The 19746-nt window shown below is 39.6% G+C and overlaps 1 protein-coding gene across 2 annotated transcripts in view; it reads left to right on the top strand.

Moving 5' to 3' along the window:
* Positions 1 to 19746, top strand: part of C7H10orf90 (chromosome 7 C10orf90 homolog) — a 65382-nt gene that overhangs the window by 31148 nt on the left and 14488 nt on the right. Inside the window, exons 2-4 of one of the 2 annotated variants that reach the window (XM_040564109.1) lie at positions 862 to 950; positions 2976 to 4053; positions 17860 to 18147. In XM_040564109.1, coding sequence (XP_040420043.1) covers positions 862 to 950; positions 2976 to 4053; positions 17860 to 18147 — 1455 coding nt within the window. Of the gene's footprint in view, positions 1 to 861; positions 951 to 2975; positions 4054 to 17859; positions 18153 to 19746 lie in introns of both variants that reach the window. The other variant, XM_040564110.1, reaches the window with a different exon arrangement.

Genomic DNA, 19746 nt, shown 5'->3' with positions numbered 1-19746 from the left:
TTGTTAATGTATTGTTACATATAAACTGAAAAATTCTACTTGCTAAAAAAAATCAACATTTGTGGCAGACAGACTACATTAAAGAAGAAGACAAATAAAATCTTACCAGTAGCGTGACTTGTTGATATAAAGAAATAGCCAGTAACGTCAAGAGATTTCCATCCAAATAGAGAATATACCAAATAGAAAGTAACAATTTCTGGCATAAGTACTGACAGCAAACGTAGTACATCATTACAGTGTCCTAGACTCTCTGTTATATGACAATTAGTTCTTTGTAAAAGGCTGTAGCAGAGCTAGCCCTCACAGGAAACAAAAGCTGATCACAAAGTTAGAGGTTGATGTAATGATGTAAGAGGTATCACTCAACTGGAGACGTTATCACGTAGCTTGTGAATATGATTGAAAATTACTATAGTTGTTTAAATGTGACCTAGTCCAAATGAAATGGATCTCATAGCATCCAGTTCATTAATGTGCTCATTTGTGCTCTTGGGTTCTGCAAACCAGGCAAAAGTGAAATTTGTTGAAGCCCTTGTTTTGCATCTCCCCTAATTACTCCGGACACGTGCCTAAAGCCAGGTAAACCAGTAGCAGAGAGATTCAAGCTGTGATCAGCCCTGAACAGATTGCGAGACTGTCCCCAAACACCTCTTCACAACAGGATCCCAGCAGTGTTTCAAGCTCCTCTCCTGGGAAGGAGGAGAAATGCAATCCCTCCTGTAACCAGCTCCCAGGGCAATCGGATCACTTACCAGAGCTTTTTCCCTCCTGCCTGTGCTTGGTTTGAAACCACACTTTATCACTCATCTCCTCCAGGACGCTGATGATAACGTTTCTCTCCCTGCATTTGTTTCCCAGGAGCAGCACAAAAACAGTGGGGCAGTAACAGGACATGCACGGGCCTCCAGCAGGAGAGTGCTGCGGAGAGAAAATCAAGCTCCGTGGAGGTATGATAAATAAGTAATGGGTAGATAACAGTCAGCAGAATGCATTTGGGTTTAAAAACAGTCACTGATGGCTGAGCAGTGTGTTTGGACTTGGTTTTGTTTAACTGGGCTCAGCTTAGGCAGCCAAAAAGCCAAATAAAATGATGTCTAGGAGGCTGCAGTTGTGTGTGCTCTTAGAGAGGAAAAGAGATGCTTGTTTTGTGGGGGGAAAAAGGTTGTTAAAAACCTCTCAGGAGACTAAATTAAGTGGTATCCCAAGTATCAGTACACTCTGTCTCAGATGTTCTCTAGATAAAGCCTGGGGTTTTCAGTTCACCACAATTACTCGGTGTTAGTGCATATTTTTTTCACAAGACGCAGTGAGGCTTGAAAACTCCCAGTGAGCATAGGACAGCTGGTCAAACCTTAATGATTCATTTCTTTGCCAAAGGTTGGGAGGAGGGAATAGTATGTATACTCAAGCAGAAGTGAGTTATCTAATATTTGAATTTGAAGCTAATAGAGAACATTTTTGACATGCCTTTGGACTTTTGCAAGAAGTTTCCAACTGTACAGCCCTTAACAAAAGAAAAAAAATGTCAACTCAACTACTGCAGCAAGAGTTGCATCCACAGAATAAAGTATTTCAAGGAACAGTCTTCTTCCGTGACCTGTAAAAATCTCAGGGAAGTCAAGAACTTTGGAAGCTATGCAAAGATCTTAAACCTGTAGGTAGAAGTAAATGCAGTGCTGAAAATATAAGGCAAATGTTGTTACAAGCCATGAAAGAAACAAAGAAGGAAGAAAATGCTTTCCCTAGGGCTGTGAAATTATTGAATTGTCAAAACCACAGGCAGCTGGTTTAAAGAGTTGATAAGATTTACCTGACGTTTCACCTCGTTAATAAACTCTTAATCTAACTCTACATATTTGGGTTCCCAAATCAGCCTTCCCAAGAGCTACAAAGGAGACATTATTCTGTGTTATTTCCATGCATGGGGGACAGGAGCTCAGAAATGGTTTTCCTCTTGGGCTTCAGTGCAGGGTGAAATACTTATTAAGCACTGGCATTGATTAGCAGATGATGTAGGTGCTCAGATATGATCTGAGATGAATGCACAATAAGCAGGAGCAGTCCAGGCTAGCAAATGGCACCTAAACCCCAAACAAACTTGAGTGAGCTTTCATTATGGAGCAAATCCTCAGATTTTGAATGACAATTCAGTGGTGGTTTTATTTTATTTTATTTTATTTTATTTTATTTATTGTATTTATTTATTTATTTTTTTTTTTATTTATTTATTTTCTGTCAGGATCAGGAGAGCTAGGAACGTGGGTCAGGAGCAATCTAATTAGCCAATTTACAGCACCGAAGAGATGCTTTATTGCATGTGACCTATATGACCAACTTTGTGGATGATAATGTCAGGAGATTTTAAGCTCAGGTTTACTCTCTGTTGGATATCTTTAACATACATGCATCCCTTTTGTCACATCAAGTGAAGTAATGTATGGTCTATCAAGATGTTTACTGTCATGGTCAGACACATGGACTTGGGCCACTGTCAGTCAAACCTGAACGTATGTGGTTTTACGGGTAATAGGTGCCAATAAGTAATGACAGGCAAGAAGGAACTGATGAATTAAAATAGCACTTGTAGCCCTTGTAGGAAATTATATCACTTTTGTGAAGGGATCAAGGAGAAGCTTTTCCATGCTCTTAACTGGTGAGGTTGTAGAGCAGCCATGACCCCAATGCCCATGCGTTCTCTCCAGCACATGACGACATGCATGGGCCTTTTTAATTCACAAATATATATATATATATATTTTATTTTTTTACATTGGATGAGTTTTTCAGTGAAACCTCCCAGACAATGCAGAGCTGATTTCAAGAGTGTGTATTTTAAAATGAGGGGAGAAAAAACCTAATACGAATAGAAAGTTAACAAGATATTTTGAACAATGGTAATATATGGTAGATGAGAAATAGTTTAGATATATTATGATGGCATATTTTGATAATTTGGATCTTTTCATTTGCAGGAATCTCCGTCATCAACAAGTACAAAACTGATTTCATCAATAATCATTTCACAGATGATCGATGAGAATAAATCAAAAGAAAATTGGTCTTCTTTGCTGATGCAGTCTGTGATCCCACAGCCCAGTGCTTATCACCTGAAGCAATCTTTGGCTAACCATGGTTCAGTCAACATTAACAGTGCCTTTATGGTACTTCCCAGCAGATTAGAAATTCGGACATCCTTAGATGACACCACCTCTTCGCTGGACTCTCCCACCACAAATGAAAAACAACATCAGAACCAGTGGAAAGGGTTTGCCTCCATAACTATTACAGCCAGACGTGTTGCTGCGGGCTCCAGTGACCCAGCATGGAGATCCAGGGCCGTGCCAGAGCCCCGTGCTGTGTCCCCCACGTTGAGCAAGGTCCCTGTTGACCCCCACCACTGGCCTCCACCTGGCCAAGCAAACCAAAATGTCACTCCATCAAAGGCTTCTGAATGTTGCTCAAAATCAGGTGAAGAGCTGCGTGAGAGGTTTTCCAACCACAGAAACAAGGAGAAGGGTGTGGGTCTTCAAAGCAGCGATGGGAGAGAGAAAGTACTGCCTTCGTTCATCTCATCTGTCCACCTTCAGGTTTCTCAGCAGTGTCCAAATACTATCTATTATGTAGACAAGTCACTCAACATGTGCCTTGTCCGGCCTCGAATCAAATGCCAAAAAATGCATAGATCGACATTGTCCTTCAATATAAACTGTAGTTCGTCTAGATTAACAGCAGATGGAGTAGATGGCATAGCTAATGGAGAGCCAATAGCGGAGATACTTCACACAAAGCTCCTAAGAGAAAACAAGACTCCACTCAGAACAAGCTTGAGTGCAGGTTTAACAGAAAATAATGTAATTAATAAACAGACAACAAATGAAGGCTATTCGTGTACTAAATACCCTTTGAAAAGTGTCTGTGCCTCTGGACTTCGAGCGTTTGATATACCCAAAGGACCTAATACCATAACAACAAAGCAACATGACGATAAGCAGTCTGGCAGCTATCACACTACATTTTCTTTCCATCTTCCTAATTCAAGTGATGAGGCAGGTAAGTAATTTCCATAAACCTCAGTCCAGTGGAGCAGAGGTTCAGGCTGGAACAGACCCACCACAATGATTTTACGTGAGCAGATAACAGTAATCTGCTTCTGCAAAGGCATGCTGAGTCAGAGCACAACCCAGACATTTTCAGTTCCAGGACTACTATGAATATATTTGCCATGCTAGTAATGCATGCTCTTCACCAGATACAGAAAACTCTGCCTGTGTTTTCAGCATTAAACCTCTATTTTAACTATTTATAAGAGTAATTTATTTATTTTTCTCTCAGCAACATGCAAGCGCTTAGCCCCGAAAATAGTTGTCTTTCTGGAAGGGCTGAATTTCAAGATGTGAGATTAAGAATGAGGTTGCTGTACTGAACTTGGTTTTGTGCTCCTTACAACTAAAAATGATATTGCTTTTGGATTTTGTTATTTAGAAGGCCATAGTAATAAGCCTAGGTGTTTGTAAGTGATGGCTCCAGGTAAATGTTTTGCAAATCTTTAGCACATTTGTTCCATATATCTCCATGCATTTTGCAAACATAAAATTTTTTTCGCAATGTTGCTCTCAGGAAGGGGAAAGATACTGTGGGGATTGCTTTGTGCCCAGAATGGTATAGCTTCTGCTGCACTGGACTGCAGCAGCTATTTTACAGTGCACTTGAATAACCACAGCTGAGTTTATTGACTTACCAGAAAGGGTGCGTGGATGGGAAGAATGTCAATGAGTCTGCTTTTTACCAAAGGCACTAAGATTGAAACTTACCCCCTGTGTATCCTGCGACCTTGGGCTACAATTAATTGCAATTACCTTGTACTTACACATCCTTTTTCATCTAAGGGCCAGTATGTGAGCATAAGCTATCTCCTAAATTTCATTTGTACCCACATCCTACCAGTTTATAAATGGAAAAGAAGAGAAAGATGAGGAGTTGCATGCTGTCTGATGGGCTGGAGCAAGGTGTAAAACCTGGGCCCTGCAATTCCTTTTCACCTTGCTGTTACTTCTGCACTTGCTGCTCTTGCAATTATCAAGAAACGAATAGTGAGAAGATGCTGCTTTATTCAGAGGCCTCCTGTTTTAACCCTAAAGAAAATTATCAGCAAGTTCAGTCTTGCACCGAGAAACTTCATTGCATAGTAGCCTAATTTAAAGTAACTATGCCCTTCTGAAATTTTCATAGGCAGTACTACATATTCAAGGCTTTGTTCAGCAGTACCCAAGGTCTCCCTGTGATGCATCACAGAAACAAGGATTAGAATAATATTGAGATTTGTCATGGGCTTGGTTATACAGTGGTCACTTTAAAAGGATCACTTTTACTAGAAGCAACTAGAAAGTGAAATAGAAGATTGCTCGTAGTTCACCAGTTTTACTGAAAAAAGGAAATAAGTAAATAAGTGAGGTAACTGGCTGAGAAATTCTGGTTTTTGAAAAATGACTTCCACCATTTGTGTACACAAGAATACAGGTGTAAATAAATATGGGAAGTGTTACCTTCTTAACTGCTTCCACCATTTGTGTAACCAATAATGTAGAATGTAAAGATATATGCTTCTCTTGATCAGACCTTTTGTAGTATATAAGAAGGTGTTTATCAGCTTACTACAACTTTCCTGTGTGAAATTTGTATAAACAGCCAGTATAATGCTTCAAAAGAACAGCCTTCTCACCAGGATTCCCAAAGTAATGAGCTCTTGCATAGCTGTCAGCCATTAAATGTGACAGATCACGAGAAACCCAGTTAAATTCATGAGACATCCAGACTGCACATTAAAATGAAAGGCATTTGGTACAATTTTAACCTGGGAGAAAATGAAAAACTGAGTTCTCCTTAGTTTGAAAAACCAATGAAGTGAGAGAGGGATCTGTTAGGTCCAATATTCCTTTCTGCTGTAAATCTGGTATGGTCCTACAGATTTTTATTTTTATTTTTATTTTTTATTTTTATTTTTTCTAGACTAGTTTTAGTTATCTAAAGGCATAAAAGCTGTAATGGGAAACTTACTTTCCTGCTTTGTGCTTTGGCATTTCTGTGTATACAGCTCAAAATTGCAAGACCTGTATAGCATGATGCTGCTTTACCAGCACAGCAAAGTGACAACTGCCCCATCAGCAAAGTCTCTTATACCACTACAGACTCCCAGGTACTTTTTAGGTACTTTTTCCTCCAACGTTTACTAGTTCAAATCCATTCATGTTAAGGTCTGTTATATGTTTATGCAATTAAGTGTCTGTGAAATTAAATGTTTAAGAAGGAAGAACTAGCAAAGAAGAGGCAACAAACAACTTTTGAGACCATGTTAATACTTTAATGTAATTATCTTATGGATGAAGTAACTGCAGAGAGCTCTTTGTCCGTCACATTTCTGATGACCCAGAAAGTTTGAGTTTATATTAGTTTGCAGCTGTAGGCAATAGCTTACTGCCAGCAGAAATTCAAGTGGTAATAATATCACCATGGCCAAAAAATAGAAAAATAGACTTTTCTGTATGAAATCTGTAAATGCAGTTTCCAGGATGTATAGGCTGACTTATTAATACCTGAAGAGAAATGAGCACCCCCATACTTCTGTTTCACAGGGGCCAGCTTTGCTGTTTCCTATGGGGCTGGTTGTGTCATGGTTTCTTTGGAGTGCCTTTTCCTAATTTTTCATGTGACTTCGCTAAAGTAATGACAACTCTTCTTATAGTATTACTCATACTATTTCATGTTGAAATCCAAATGTTCAAGACTTGGCTTTACATGGACCTGGATAACCTAACCAAAGGCCCTTCTTTCAGCAGGAGGTTGGGCCAGATAATCTCCTGAGGTATATATTTCCACATCTTACCACACATCAGAAGGATATTTTAGGCATATTATGAAATGTAAATCCTGGGCTCTGCTCATGGTTGGTAATTATACCTAGAAATCCAAAACTCTCAGTCTTAGTTAGCATTCAAAGCCATGCCTTGCGTTATATCATCCCAAGGATGGATTATAACCTTGTGACTTCATCACTATGGACTGTGCCTTCCACTGGCTCTGCTGCTTTTGGTGCTTCACTTCCATTAGCCAGCAAGAAATTGGACTCTAAGTGATGGAAAATCCAGGTTGCATGTGAAGTCAGTCTTCAGCTGTGGGAGGCCATAGAGATGTAGGAGGTAATTGCATTCGCTTTAAATGAGTGGTCAGCATCTAAATCTTGTGGGCAACTTAAGGAGCATGTGTGACCACTAATGAGAAATGTCCCCACTGCGAACCACAGGAGCCACCTCAGAGAGATGCAGCCAAACATAAGCATGGGCCAGGCTCCTTGAGGACCTCGTCACAGGCAGTCGATGTGGATCACCTGGCCTTCAATCACTACTTCTAACAAGCTGTCAGAACTTGCTAATGCTGCTTTTAAGTCAATGCAACAATTTCCTTTACTGTCTGTAGCTAATGTCTCATAAATACAAGGTAAGTTAAAAATGAAAAGATTAGTCTTGTTTCTGTTGAAGACAGGAGCATTTTTAATCTTAATTTCTCACCTACCCTTCATGAAGAATATATTCCACATGAATATCTAGTTTTCTATCCATCTTTTATGATATATTACCTACTTGATGCTATACTGAATTATTAAAAAGGAGCAAGGAGAAGGAAAAGGGGCACATTTACTTTCATTTTAACCTCTTGATTAGACAAAATCATCACTTTTATAAATCTTACATAGCCAACATCTGAATTTATCTGCTTAAGCTTAGATCATCATAAATGTCTTGATGCCTGAGCACCTTCACAAACCTCAGCTTTGTTATAAACAAAGTTTTATTATAGATGACTTCTGCTAGCACTTCGACTCTTATAATGTCTACACCTGTGTTTTTCTTTTGTTGACGTGCCCAGAACTGCCAGGTAGTGTTATTAAGGAAAAATAGCTGTGATGGTGAGAAATTTAAATCCAGTTGAGGTGGTGGGTGCTGCATAGGCTGTCACAGCCTATGCTCAGCTGTGGAGAGCATGGAGGATGCAGCGCTCACCGTGCTCGTAAGGTAGCTGAAGTGGGGAATGAGGATTATGATGTGCTCGTGAGTCAGCATTTGGAGGTGAATGTGATGCAATGGGGATGGTTGTGACTGCGGGTGGGGGCGGCAGCGTGTGCTGGGCACGGAGGAGTCTCGGGGGGGCTGTGCTGCCAGCACCCCGTCTCCTGCAGAATTCAGGAATGGAGAATAAATAGTGGTGGCTGGCAGCGCTCAGGAGGGGGAAAATACATTTAAATCATTGAACAAGACAGAAGAGTGAGCTAGTGGTGTAGTTGCTTATATCTTTTCCCAAAGAGAACGTCAGGTAACTTGAAAGCGTGATTTACTTAATTAAAGCAATACAAGACAGTTTATAGGGAAAACTGAGGTGGAATCTGGTATTTTGGGGTGTTGAAGGACCCAGATGGTTATAGACTTCTGTTTCCTCTTAAAGAGAAGTTTCATAACAAGTGCTGAATCTAGCAGAATGTTTGCTAAGGAGGAAATAACTAAATCTTAATTTGTTTCAAGAGTTTTTTTTTTTTTTTTTTTTTTTTTTTTGTTTTTAAATATAGTGTTCATATCTGCATATATATGTATTGATACTTATATGGGAGTAAAATCAAAACAGTGAGTGCTGTGGGATTTCAATATGCTTCTATCTGCAAAACAATGTTTTAGTTTTAAAAATGTATTGAAAGCTTCTGGTATTTGAGACGTTTGTATATCAGGCAAATATTTGGAGGTCACCTTTAAATTAATATATACTCATGGTAATCAGGATGGGCTAATCTAGGCAATCTTAAAACTGAAGAGTGTTAGTAGTGTTTACTTTCAACTATTAAATAGCAGTTGAAATGTTGTAATGAATGAATGTGGCCTACCTGATGTTCTCACCTGACCTTCTGTTTATGGGAAGTCACCACATAATAGTCTAGAATATATGTATACATATATATATATTATATATAAACAATATATAATTAGAAGAAAGTTGTTCCTTACAGTATGGAATTTATTGTATAGAAACTTGAGTACCTACAGCTGATGCTAATTAACTCTCCAGCCCAAGAATGTGTACAGCAGTAGTGATGGCAAAGACAGGAGAAATGTGAAATATGTCACAGAAGATTTTACTTTAGCATGCACCTGCTAAACATGAGGAGTTAGATCTTTGGCTGATGTTAACCAATAGAAATATCTGCTTTCAGAGGAGCTATGCTGATTTACATCAGCCGAGAATCTGGCCAGGGACATTACTGACTTGGCATTATGGACATAGCAGCTGGTGCTGACTTGTTAAGAACAAAGGACCACATGCCAAAAAACCTATTAGAAGGGTCTCCTTTGAAGTTTCACTTCATCTGGTATAAATTTAAAATTGAGGAGGTTGTCAATTTTCTTTAGTCTAGACGTTTTGTGTCGTTGGATCTTTGTCACGCTGCAATGTGACCTTCATGTGCTGTATCAGATGCTGAGAAGTTGAGGACTTGTCATTATAGATGTTGAAAACTCAGTGAGGAATTGCAGCCCTCAGTTGTGAGTAACTCTAGAAGATGCTGCTGCCCTTCCACACAGACCCCAACCTGTGTGATGGGCAATAGCAGTGGCCCCTCCTTATCTTGGAGCTTTTTAATTCCTATTTAGGAGGAGATGTCCCCTATTCTCAGGAGGGCCTTTTCACTTCTACAGAGTGAACTCTTGAGCTTTGGTCCTTGTTTCAAACACTGGCTGCCAGTTGCCCCCTCCTCTGGTGTGACAAAGGGAGGGGTGAGGAGGCTCACTGGGTCTAAGAGGAAAAACAAGGGAGCAGTGTGGTGTGGCATTCCTTCTTAGTCCACTCATGTAGAAAAACTCAGGGACTCAGAAGAGTGATGTGGCCTTATGCTCCATTGTATGGACACTGACCCTGGACAGCTACCATTGGAGGTGACAGGTGCTGGGGGCAACATGATGCTCAAGGCTGGCTTCCAGTGACAGGACTGGTGCTTCAGTGGTGGTTCATTAGATGCCCCAGTGACCCTGGCTGTGATTAGAACACTCATAGTTGTCTATGTTGCAATTTCTTTAACAATTTCTCTGCAGTTTCAGGCAACAAGTAGCCATGGACCTTTGGGGTTTGTTATTATATATCCGTAATGATATTATGGACAGCATTTCCAGAAACGAACCTGCTGAGTTAGTATTATTTTCTCCAAGACAATCATATTGTCTGCAGAAGACGCAAATTAAAGTTAAGCCCTCCTGGTTTTTGGTATGTGAAAGTTAAGGATTTTTCTATTGTTCTCCATCCTGTTCAGAGTAGACAAGAAGAAACCATTTCTATGTTGGGCTGCCAGAGTTGGTAAAAATGTGAGACAATTTGAAGTGAAAGGATCTGGAGGGGGCAAGTCACTTGTCAGCACTCAGGGAAAGCAGTGGAGGACTGGATACTAAAATAAATAAAATAATGATTAAAAGAAAAAGAAGGGCTATGTGTGTTTGGTGACTGCATTACGCCACTAGAGTAAAGGGCCTAATTTTCCCCTTCTTCACACTTGGTTTAATGTAGGAGCAACTCTTCTGCAGTCTGCAAAATGAATACTTGGCTCAGTCTGGCTGTGGTAAATTATCAGAAAGAGCTGAACCACTAGGTGTCTTTGACATGATGAGAATACCAAGTGGTTGATGCATTTCTCACTCTGCAAATCACCATTTAAATGTTTTAAATCAGCCTGATATTTTTTTTAAAAGGCACACTGCATCAGATTACTTCTTGAATCACTACAATAGCACGCGATATCTTCTAAAATGACATCCTTAAAATGCAAGCATGGACATCCAACTCCAAGATTTTGTTATGCAGGTGTTACGGAGAACATCTCATAAGTACAGCAGCAAACTTTGAAGTTTTTTCAATAGCCATTCATCTGGTTGTTAATAATATGAACAGAGATCCTCTCTGTCTAAGGACCAGTTGCCTGGGAGTCCTTGGTTTGTTAAAGACACAGTTTTGGTGTAGCACGGCCAAAAGGCATGACAAGAAAAATGATGATTCAAGGTATGACTCTAAAATCTAAGATCGATTTGCGTCAGTGAGAAAATAATTATCAGGTGCTTGACCAACTTCCAAATTATACAAGGTTTCAGGAGCTGGACTCAGTGATTGTTGTGGGTCCCTTCTAACTCAGGATATTCTATGAAAGGTTTAATGAAAAGGGAATATTTTTCCTTTTATGCTGTCCCAGCACATAGGAAGCAAAGGGGAAAAATGTTAACAAAATATACAAACGCTGTTCTTGACTAGCTGGGTATTGGTAATGCACTGGTGCAGGCAGTCGAATCAAATAACGTAGGTGGATTATTTCCTGACCACTGAAATATTCTGCAGCAATCGCACACTCTCATGAGTCAGAGTGTAAGATGATCTCCTGCAGGTGCCAGGCAGGAGCGTTTCCTTTTGGTTGCTGTAGTCATTACAAATTACGCTCTTATTCCACCAAGCTTCTCCGTGCGCCGTAGGAATCGGTGCATCACATCCTGTCCTAAACACCACATCGCTAGGTATTAGCTCCATATTTAAAGTGGCGTCCGCTTATTTAACACTGAGAGAGAAGATTGATGAATTATTTGTAAAGTGTTTTGAGAAAATAAATTGGAAGTCGCCACAAAGAGACTTATTGCTAGGTGCCGTTGATTAAACGCATTATGGGATTGTTTGCTCCGAAGCCAAGGGTTGGACTACACTCTAATTTTGCCAAAAGCCTTCTGTAAACAAGCTGCTTCTTGACATCAAGAAGCTCTTCCTACTTTGGACTGATTATAGGTTTGAAGCTTAATAGCCCTTAGGTACACTTGATAAGCTTTCCTTTTTAAATGGTTACAACTTTCTACAGTCAAATATTAGCTTTTACAAAAAAAAAGACAGCATCTTCCTTCATAGAAATGTGTCCACAGTTATCAACATCATTTTAAAATCCAATGAAAATAACTAGAAAAACAACAAAAACAGTGATAATTTTTTAATCTAGCCTTTTAGCTTGAGGTGCTATTGATATAGCAGAGATAATGAAGCTTCATCCTTGCTGGGCAGGGTTGTTTGAAGGAGCATTAACACAGGTACAATGACATCTTCACCAGGAGTAACAGCGTGGCTGATTCTCTTTGGTTAAGCTTGCAAAGTTGCTTTGCCTTTCGGTCATGACAGCTCCCGAACTGGAGCTGAGGATGTGGCCAAGGCCTGTTTTTCAGGATCCAGCCTCAGCTCTCTATTGAAAAGTAAACCTTGTTAAGTATTACATTTTGATTAGGGAGCACAGGCAGAGCTACATTTTTGTCAGGATTTTTTGCAACACGGATAGTTTCCGTGGATGTTAATGCTGAACAGTCCTGACACTGCCTCTTGCAAACAAGCCATTTGACAAACATCAAAAGGCAGTTTGGGGCATAGGTCTCACTGCTGATCAGCAGAAATTTTAGTAAAAATGTCTGAATTTTGTAGCGTTCCTTGCTGACTGTAGCTTGTTGACTGATTAAAAGCAATGTCCTTTCCTCAGCTGTGATCTGAACGATAAATTATCCTTCCTATCTTCCATGCCTTGACAAACACTGAAATAACTAATAATATTGTCACTTCTCTCAGTGTTTCCATTTTTCTGTGTTACCAGCCTGTTGAGATGATGCAGTCTGTTTACTTTTAAGACCGTATGGCTTAGCAATGGTAATGCTTGATGCATGATAGGAATTGAGTCATTAGTCTTTGTCATCAGTAGGCTGCAGTCTTGGTTTGGATTTTGGATCACTGCTCGTACAACCTACGCCTACGCAGGCCTGGGTCTAAATCTCCAAAATGGGAGAAGTTTCTTACATTTAAGGTATATTAATTGCTGACCTTGTCTGCTTGGGGTATTGGCATTGTCAGCTCCCATTACGGAGGTCTGGGAGAGCTCAGCAGCCCAGGGCATGGGGCTTTTACTAATAGAAAAGAGAGAAGGGGAAAAAAAAAAAAAGTAGTTGGTGTATAGCGTATAATGTTGAGCCTGCCTATAGTGGTGATGCTTGATCTCATTAAAGACACACAGCGAATCATCACTGTGTGTCTTCTTCCCCAGCCATATCTTGTCAGGCTTACTTGGTGGTCGTGGAGGATTTGTGGTGCTGTGCATCTGCTAAGATGAGCTTTGGCCATTTCAAAGAAGCATTTTGTCATGAATTGTCAGAAATCCACAGTGAAATACAAGGAAGAGAGTTACATGGAAGTATGAAAAGCTGCTTTATCCTGATGTAAAGAGGAAAAAAAAGGAGAAAAAAAATGTAGTAACGATGGAAAAGTGTATATTTGCCTGAGTTGACAATGTTTTAAGGAAAGGCAAGCTTAACCTGCTCTAATACAAGGTCACTTCCTGTTAGCAAAACCCCCTGAAGGGAGGGGAGGAAAATGTAAAAAGATACTTTACAGTAAAACAATGTGCTCATTTTACTCAGAGATCAAGGATTCTTTGGAAAAAAAAAAAAAAAAACGGACTTTTGAAAACCTAGTCTTAGTTTTACAGAATATTTTTAACTCCTCCAATGTCATATGATTTTCTCCAAGTCATTCTTTAAGAATTGAACTGTTGTCTTTTTGGTTCTTGCACAGAGGCAAAAATGACTTATCTCCAGATTCAATTATGATTTTGTTCCTTAACTTTTTCTCCTATAGGCAGATGAGCTTTTACAACTCGGATACCTATTCACTGAATTTTACTGACAGCGTCATTCTGCTTTCCCTTTCTTCGAGTTTTGTTCTGTTGTATCTCCCACGGCATTGCACTTGCATGTCTTTGTTCATTAGTTTTAAAGTCTTTCTTCAGCTTGGATGATAGAAAAAACATATATTACTAGTCATCCAGTTGCAATTCTAGCTATACTCAGAGGGGTATATATATTTCCAGTTTGCTGCGTGGGGATTTAGATATATGATTCCAGATAGTCTTAATGAGAGTAACAGCCCTAATTCCCCACACGGCATATTAAAAACGGATCCTGAACGTACAGAGTGAAACTCTGTGATCTTACCTTTCAGTACCTTTGCTTTTTTTTTTTCTTTCCCCGAATATCATTTGCATCTGCATTTGTTAGTTAAGGTAATTGACAGCTGCTTTGAGGATGAGAGAGTTGGTCTTCGGAGCCCATGTCTGCGTTGCTTTGCTGTGTTTTCCTGGGGATTGACTGCACCTGGGTGGATCTTTTGAATTGAAAGGTTAATTCAAGAGGGAGTTAGAGGAAAGATTTTACCAAATTGGCTCTGTTATTATTCTGATTGCCTTCAATGTCAGACAAGAACAAGGTGCACCTTTTCTTATTACCTTAATTAATTACAAAAAAAAACAAAACCAAAAACACAAAACCCAACAGAAAAAAAAAAACACCACCTCCACAAAACCCTATTGTGTATCTGGTAATTGATCTAATGACTAAGATTTAGTTATAATACTAATACAATATCTAAGGTAGACAATATTCCTGCAGAAATGGTGCAGTGTTCTTATAGCAGAATTTCTTAATTATTATTTTTTAATTCTTAGACAGCCTTTTGTTATGATAAAATGCTAAGAAACAGCCATCGCCTTTATGTAATTTCAGATCACGTTCCTGTTTTCATTCATACCTGCATTTTGTTTCTCTCCTAATATGTCTTTGCAGGGAATTCTCAGACCTTGTGGGCAGAATGCCGCTGGTGGCATTTCCTTTAGCGGAGAAAGGGCGCAGTGTGGAAGGGAAGGCTGCCTCCACTTGTACTATATATAAGAAAGTTCCTGGGGCTTAATTTCTCTGTTTCTGAAGGTTACTGTACTTACACTCAGCAACCAATACTCACAAGTACCTGGTCTGGTAGTTAGGGGTAAATGGAGGATGAGTACTCCAGGCACCTCTTCTTTCCTTTGCCCCCCCCCCCCCCCCCCCCCCCCTTTTTTTTCCTCCATGTTTTTTTGACCCATGTTTTCAGATGTTACAGAGGAGTGGTGGCCAGAAGATGACTCCTCTGCCAGCTCTGGTCCCCAATATTTTTTCTGCCACCTTTCAGCCTGTTCTCTCCCCCCGATGATAGTTTTGGATACCGGTGCCTAGCAGTAGCAAATAGCCTGTACTGGGAACACAGCGGTGGTTGTTGAGCAGTCTGACAGTCTCGGTGAAGAAGCTGTTTGGCTTCACAACACACGCATTTGTTGCGCAGACCATTTCTAGATATGAAGGCAAATGATCTCCTACTGCGATGCTGCTTTGGATGAGCAGGAACTCTTCTGCTTCCCACTTTCTTTTAGTCTCCTCTCTGCTTTCTGCTGGCCAATAGACTATTTTAATTTAAAAGATGATTTAAAGAGATAATCTGTTTTCCATTCAAGTTCTTTCTGTGGCTGAGCTGCCCTCCTTCCTCCCACCCCCCTAATTCTAGTGTCTTGGCTGCCTTTGTGAAAAGACTTCCTTCTCTGCTGCTCTGCAGTTACTTAATGCTACCTGCTGCTTTCTTCATCTTCTCCTACTGTGCTGCCTGTTTCTACCTCTTTGCCACAAACACTCTTTGATGCCCATGACACCATTAATCTGTCTCAATGTCTTTTCCCTCTGTATGTCACGAAAAACTTGAAGAAACACAGTTTGTAACCGCAGGTACAGGATCGGTCAGGGACTGGGGGAGCAGAGCACTGCATGTGCATGAGCTCCAGCTGAGGGGCTGTACAGAACTGAGTCTGCCTGGTTTGTAGAGAGCATTTGCAGCAAAACTGTTTTCCTCTGAGAGGAGCGAGATGAGGTTTGACAAAAGAGAAGGCAAATATTTGCAATGTGTGAAAAGCAAGGAGAAAAATCAGTTATATCAGAGAGAAGATGGAGAGCTTGGATGCTAGATTACAATTTGGGAGCTTTGTGTGCACAGCCTTGCTTTGACCACTTTTTCTGTATGGATATGAAATTTCTTAGGATGTGGTTCATCTCAATGAATTTAATTAGAAAAAAAATTATTTTTTCTGTCCATGCTGACCTTCTGGGATTCCTCACTAGAGGCTCCCCTTGGGAGCTGACTTCTCCCTGTATTGGCAGTTCAGTTTACAGAAAGAAATGAGAAATTATATTAAAAACTTTCTAATCTGCACGGTAAGGAAAAGACTAGAAGCAGTACCTTAATGTTCTTGATTTTCCCAAAAATACAGGAAGACCAGCACAAAGCGTGAGTTATTCAGACCATTAAGATGTGTAGGAAATCATCCTTTTGTGGCAGAGTTTTTTCAATCTAATTAGGACTAGATTAAGGACTGGGAAAGTGACTTGAAAATACCCCCACACCTCACTGCAGGATTTAATTTTACCTAATGACAATAAGGAAGGGTTTAACACAGTGTGCCACTTCGTCCCTTCTTGTTGTTGGATGAGAGGACAAAGATAGAAGCAATCTTCCTTCTGTCCTCATCTGAGACACAGGGAAGAATTGTTTAGAGAGGGGCAGCTGTTGAGAATGAGTCAGAGGAGAGAGGAATTGTGTGGCCACTTTTTAAAGTGTTTGTCGTGAAATGCCAGTACTTTGTAAAATGTCTTATGTCCACATAAAGAATGGGACAATCACTGCCTGGTTTGTTTGTCTTTATGGTTAGGTCTGAAACCAGCTGTGTTGGGGTTTTGTTTGTTTGTTTTTACCTTGCACCTCCCAGATCTCCCAGTTGCCTCGGTTCACCAAATTCTTAAAAGCTATCAGTCATTTCCACCTACCTAAATCTTCAGGTCTTCAGCCAGCCTGTGACTAGGACAGCCATTAGTAGTTTTTGCACAGTATTAAAAAACAAGAGCAGAGTCATGCTGTGTTCGTGGCTGCGTGGGTGTCTGCCTTTTAGGAACCTCTGGGAGTGGTTTATAGGGACCTGAAATAGTTCCCATCTGCTCTTTCTGTCTTTCCTCCCCCTTGCTGATCCTGATGCCCTTTCCATGCTGTTCCCAAATTAAATTAAAGAATTAAATTCCCTTTCCTGATACCTTTGTTATTACTTCCTTTTCCTCAGAACTTTACCTGAGATGCACCTATGAGAGCGGTCACTTCTGTGTGCTCATGTACCCGCACTTTCAGTTTGCTAGGGTTTTGCTGGCAGTAGTGGCGGTCTGTTTGAATTCTCTCTCAAGGTTTGCGTAGCATTGAGCTTACCCGATGAGCTCTGTTGCTTTTGACATGGCAAGGCCCTGCAGTTGTAGCTGCTGTGCAACATCCTTCTCATGAAAACAATCTCAGGGGAAAGTGTATCTTGTACAAATTGGACCTTTTTGCTGCTGGTTCCTGCCATGGTTTTGTAGAGAGGTAGAACGTGAACCTTAACATGCTGGAGATGAGTGGTATTTCTGAGGCAGCCACCCCCCTATGGAGAACTTAAAACCCTGATTCCAAACCCATGTGGACCTCAGCTTTCATCACAGCCATGACTGGATCCATAATTATAATTTTTGACCAGGTTTAACCAATCTGAAAATTTTGTCTCAAGTGAATAAGAGACAGGAGAAAACCACATGGCATACATTTGCATTAGAGGTTTCTTGACTCCTTCCACACTGTCTATTGGAGTGTGTATATATATATATATTATTTAGAATGGCAGCTTATTTTTATGAAGAGTATCCTCTGATTATTTCTGTCAGTAACATTTTGTTGCAGTACAGCTGCATGGCAGTCATGATAATATTTGTATCAGTTACAACTTTTAAAATATATGGCTAAAAGCAGTTTCCAGTTTTGCTGGAAATAAAAATGATGAGGAACAGAGGGCTGAAAAATAATAATAGAGTTCCTATGCTATAGATTTTTTTTTCCTGTTTTTCACAGGAACGCAAATGCCGTCTGGAAGCCAGAGGAAGCAGTGCACCACCACCATCAGAGGCACAACGGCCTCTGCCTCTCTTCTGGATACAGCATCCAGAAGGACAACCGCTGCTGCTGGAGGCTCATTGAAAAACAAAGATCCCTCCAAGGACACCTCCATACCCAAAGATATCCAAGCACAAGGCATCCTGAAACCAAGAATGTCTGTCTCCAAAAGTATGTGCAACACAAAAACTTCATCAAGAGTCATCTTGGAAGAAAATGTTCACAGGCATAACCAGCTCCTAAAAAGTAAGGTACAAATCCTGCTGTGCTTGTTAGGAATATGGTTTCAATAATAAGATGAGATCAGTCTCAAAGAAAAAAGTGAAATAATGGAAATTCAGTCCATTTTTGTCCAGCTCTAAGTGCTGAGTATGAGTCATCTAGCGAGAGATCCCATCAACTAATCAAACTGTATACATTGCTATGGTTAATAGAAAACAAAATGAAAATGACAAAGATGGGTTTACTTTGTAGGTAGGTTCAAGAAAATCTTGAAAAAACATTAAAACTGCAGAGTGAAGCACTCCCAGTCTGACCAAGAAACACCGCAACCGAGGTTATTTTTACAACCTTGTTTAGATACCGTTTACCTCTGCAATCTCTTTTTTTATCAGCAAGGTTTCAGCACTTAAACAATACTTTCTTCTAATTCAACAGCTATGTGTATGTCTTACTTCCCACATTTGTACAAATAGCTAAAATGGAGATGAGTAGCTGAACTCATGCATAAGATAGTTTTGCTGAAGGCAACTGAATCATACTATAGATGAATTTGGCTTTAATATCAATAGGTTTGTAAGAAGTTTACTCCAGCTATACCTTAACAGTGCTGTAATGGTCATATATCCCTTTTCCATATGGATTTTTTTTTTGTAGGCAGGTAGGGAAAACATTTTCATTATTGACTATAAAGGTAGAGAATATAACACCCACTTAGGTGAGAGATGCCGATATTCCTGCTTTCAGTGCAGGAAGTTAAATCATTTCACTTCACTACCTAAATGTGACTTTGTTTTAAGAAAGTGAAGCATCCACGGAGATTTATTAAAGATAAAGTTAATTGACACCTCTGAAAACTCAACTTATTAAAAATTTTAATTTCATGTTCACAGGTTTCAATTTGTTTTCCGAAAAGTATTACGTTAACAAGAGCAGCATTAGGGAGGAAATACAGTTCAAGCTTTTATAAGGCAGATGTACCCCAAACAGATCATTTTAACATTTTTTTAAGTACAATATAATATGTACAATATGTCATAGAGAGGAAAATATTTTTAAGTTTATTGTAACCAAAAATTGAAATAAAACAGTAATGGGCTTTATTCCCAGATATTTAGTTCTAGAAATCAAATTATTTGGCAAGGAAGAAGTATTCCAGTTTGACTTTTCAAAATACTGCATATGGACCTTTTCTGAAGTTAATTTGTTATTCTGGATTACATTTAATTTTGTTCTCTAAATGAGAATCTTGTCAGCTGTCTGATTTTTTGAGTACATCCCCTCTTTTGGTCCGAACTTGTGCAGGAAATATCAGTAATAAAGCATTAAAGCATAGTCCTAAGAGTAGAAAATCAACTTTTTTTCTTGATGCAGGACTTTGTGAACTGACAGCTTTCATAATAATTTGATAAAATGCATATTAAGCCTTAGTTTATTAGTTTTTTCATGGAGTCATTCAACTGCCTAATGAACACATAGAAATGATAGAAAGCAAACCGTATTATCAGCAAATAAAAAAAACGAGTAGGGTTTATGAAAGCCTCAGTGTGGTCAGAGATATGATATGTGATAAAGATCTATAACATTGTTATTTCCTGCGATACATGCAATAAATTGAAATAAACT

This window comes from Cygnus olor, chromosome 7, assembly GCF_009769625.2.
Source record: "Cygnus olor isolate bCygOlo1 chromosome 7, bCygOlo1.pri.v2, whole genome shotgun sequence".
Classification (NCBI taxonomy): Eukaryota; Metazoa; Chordata; class Aves; order Anseriformes; family Anatidae; genus Cygnus; species Cygnus olor.
Note: the sequence above shows the minus strand (reverse complement) of the source record. Positions and strands in the feature narration are given on the sequence as shown.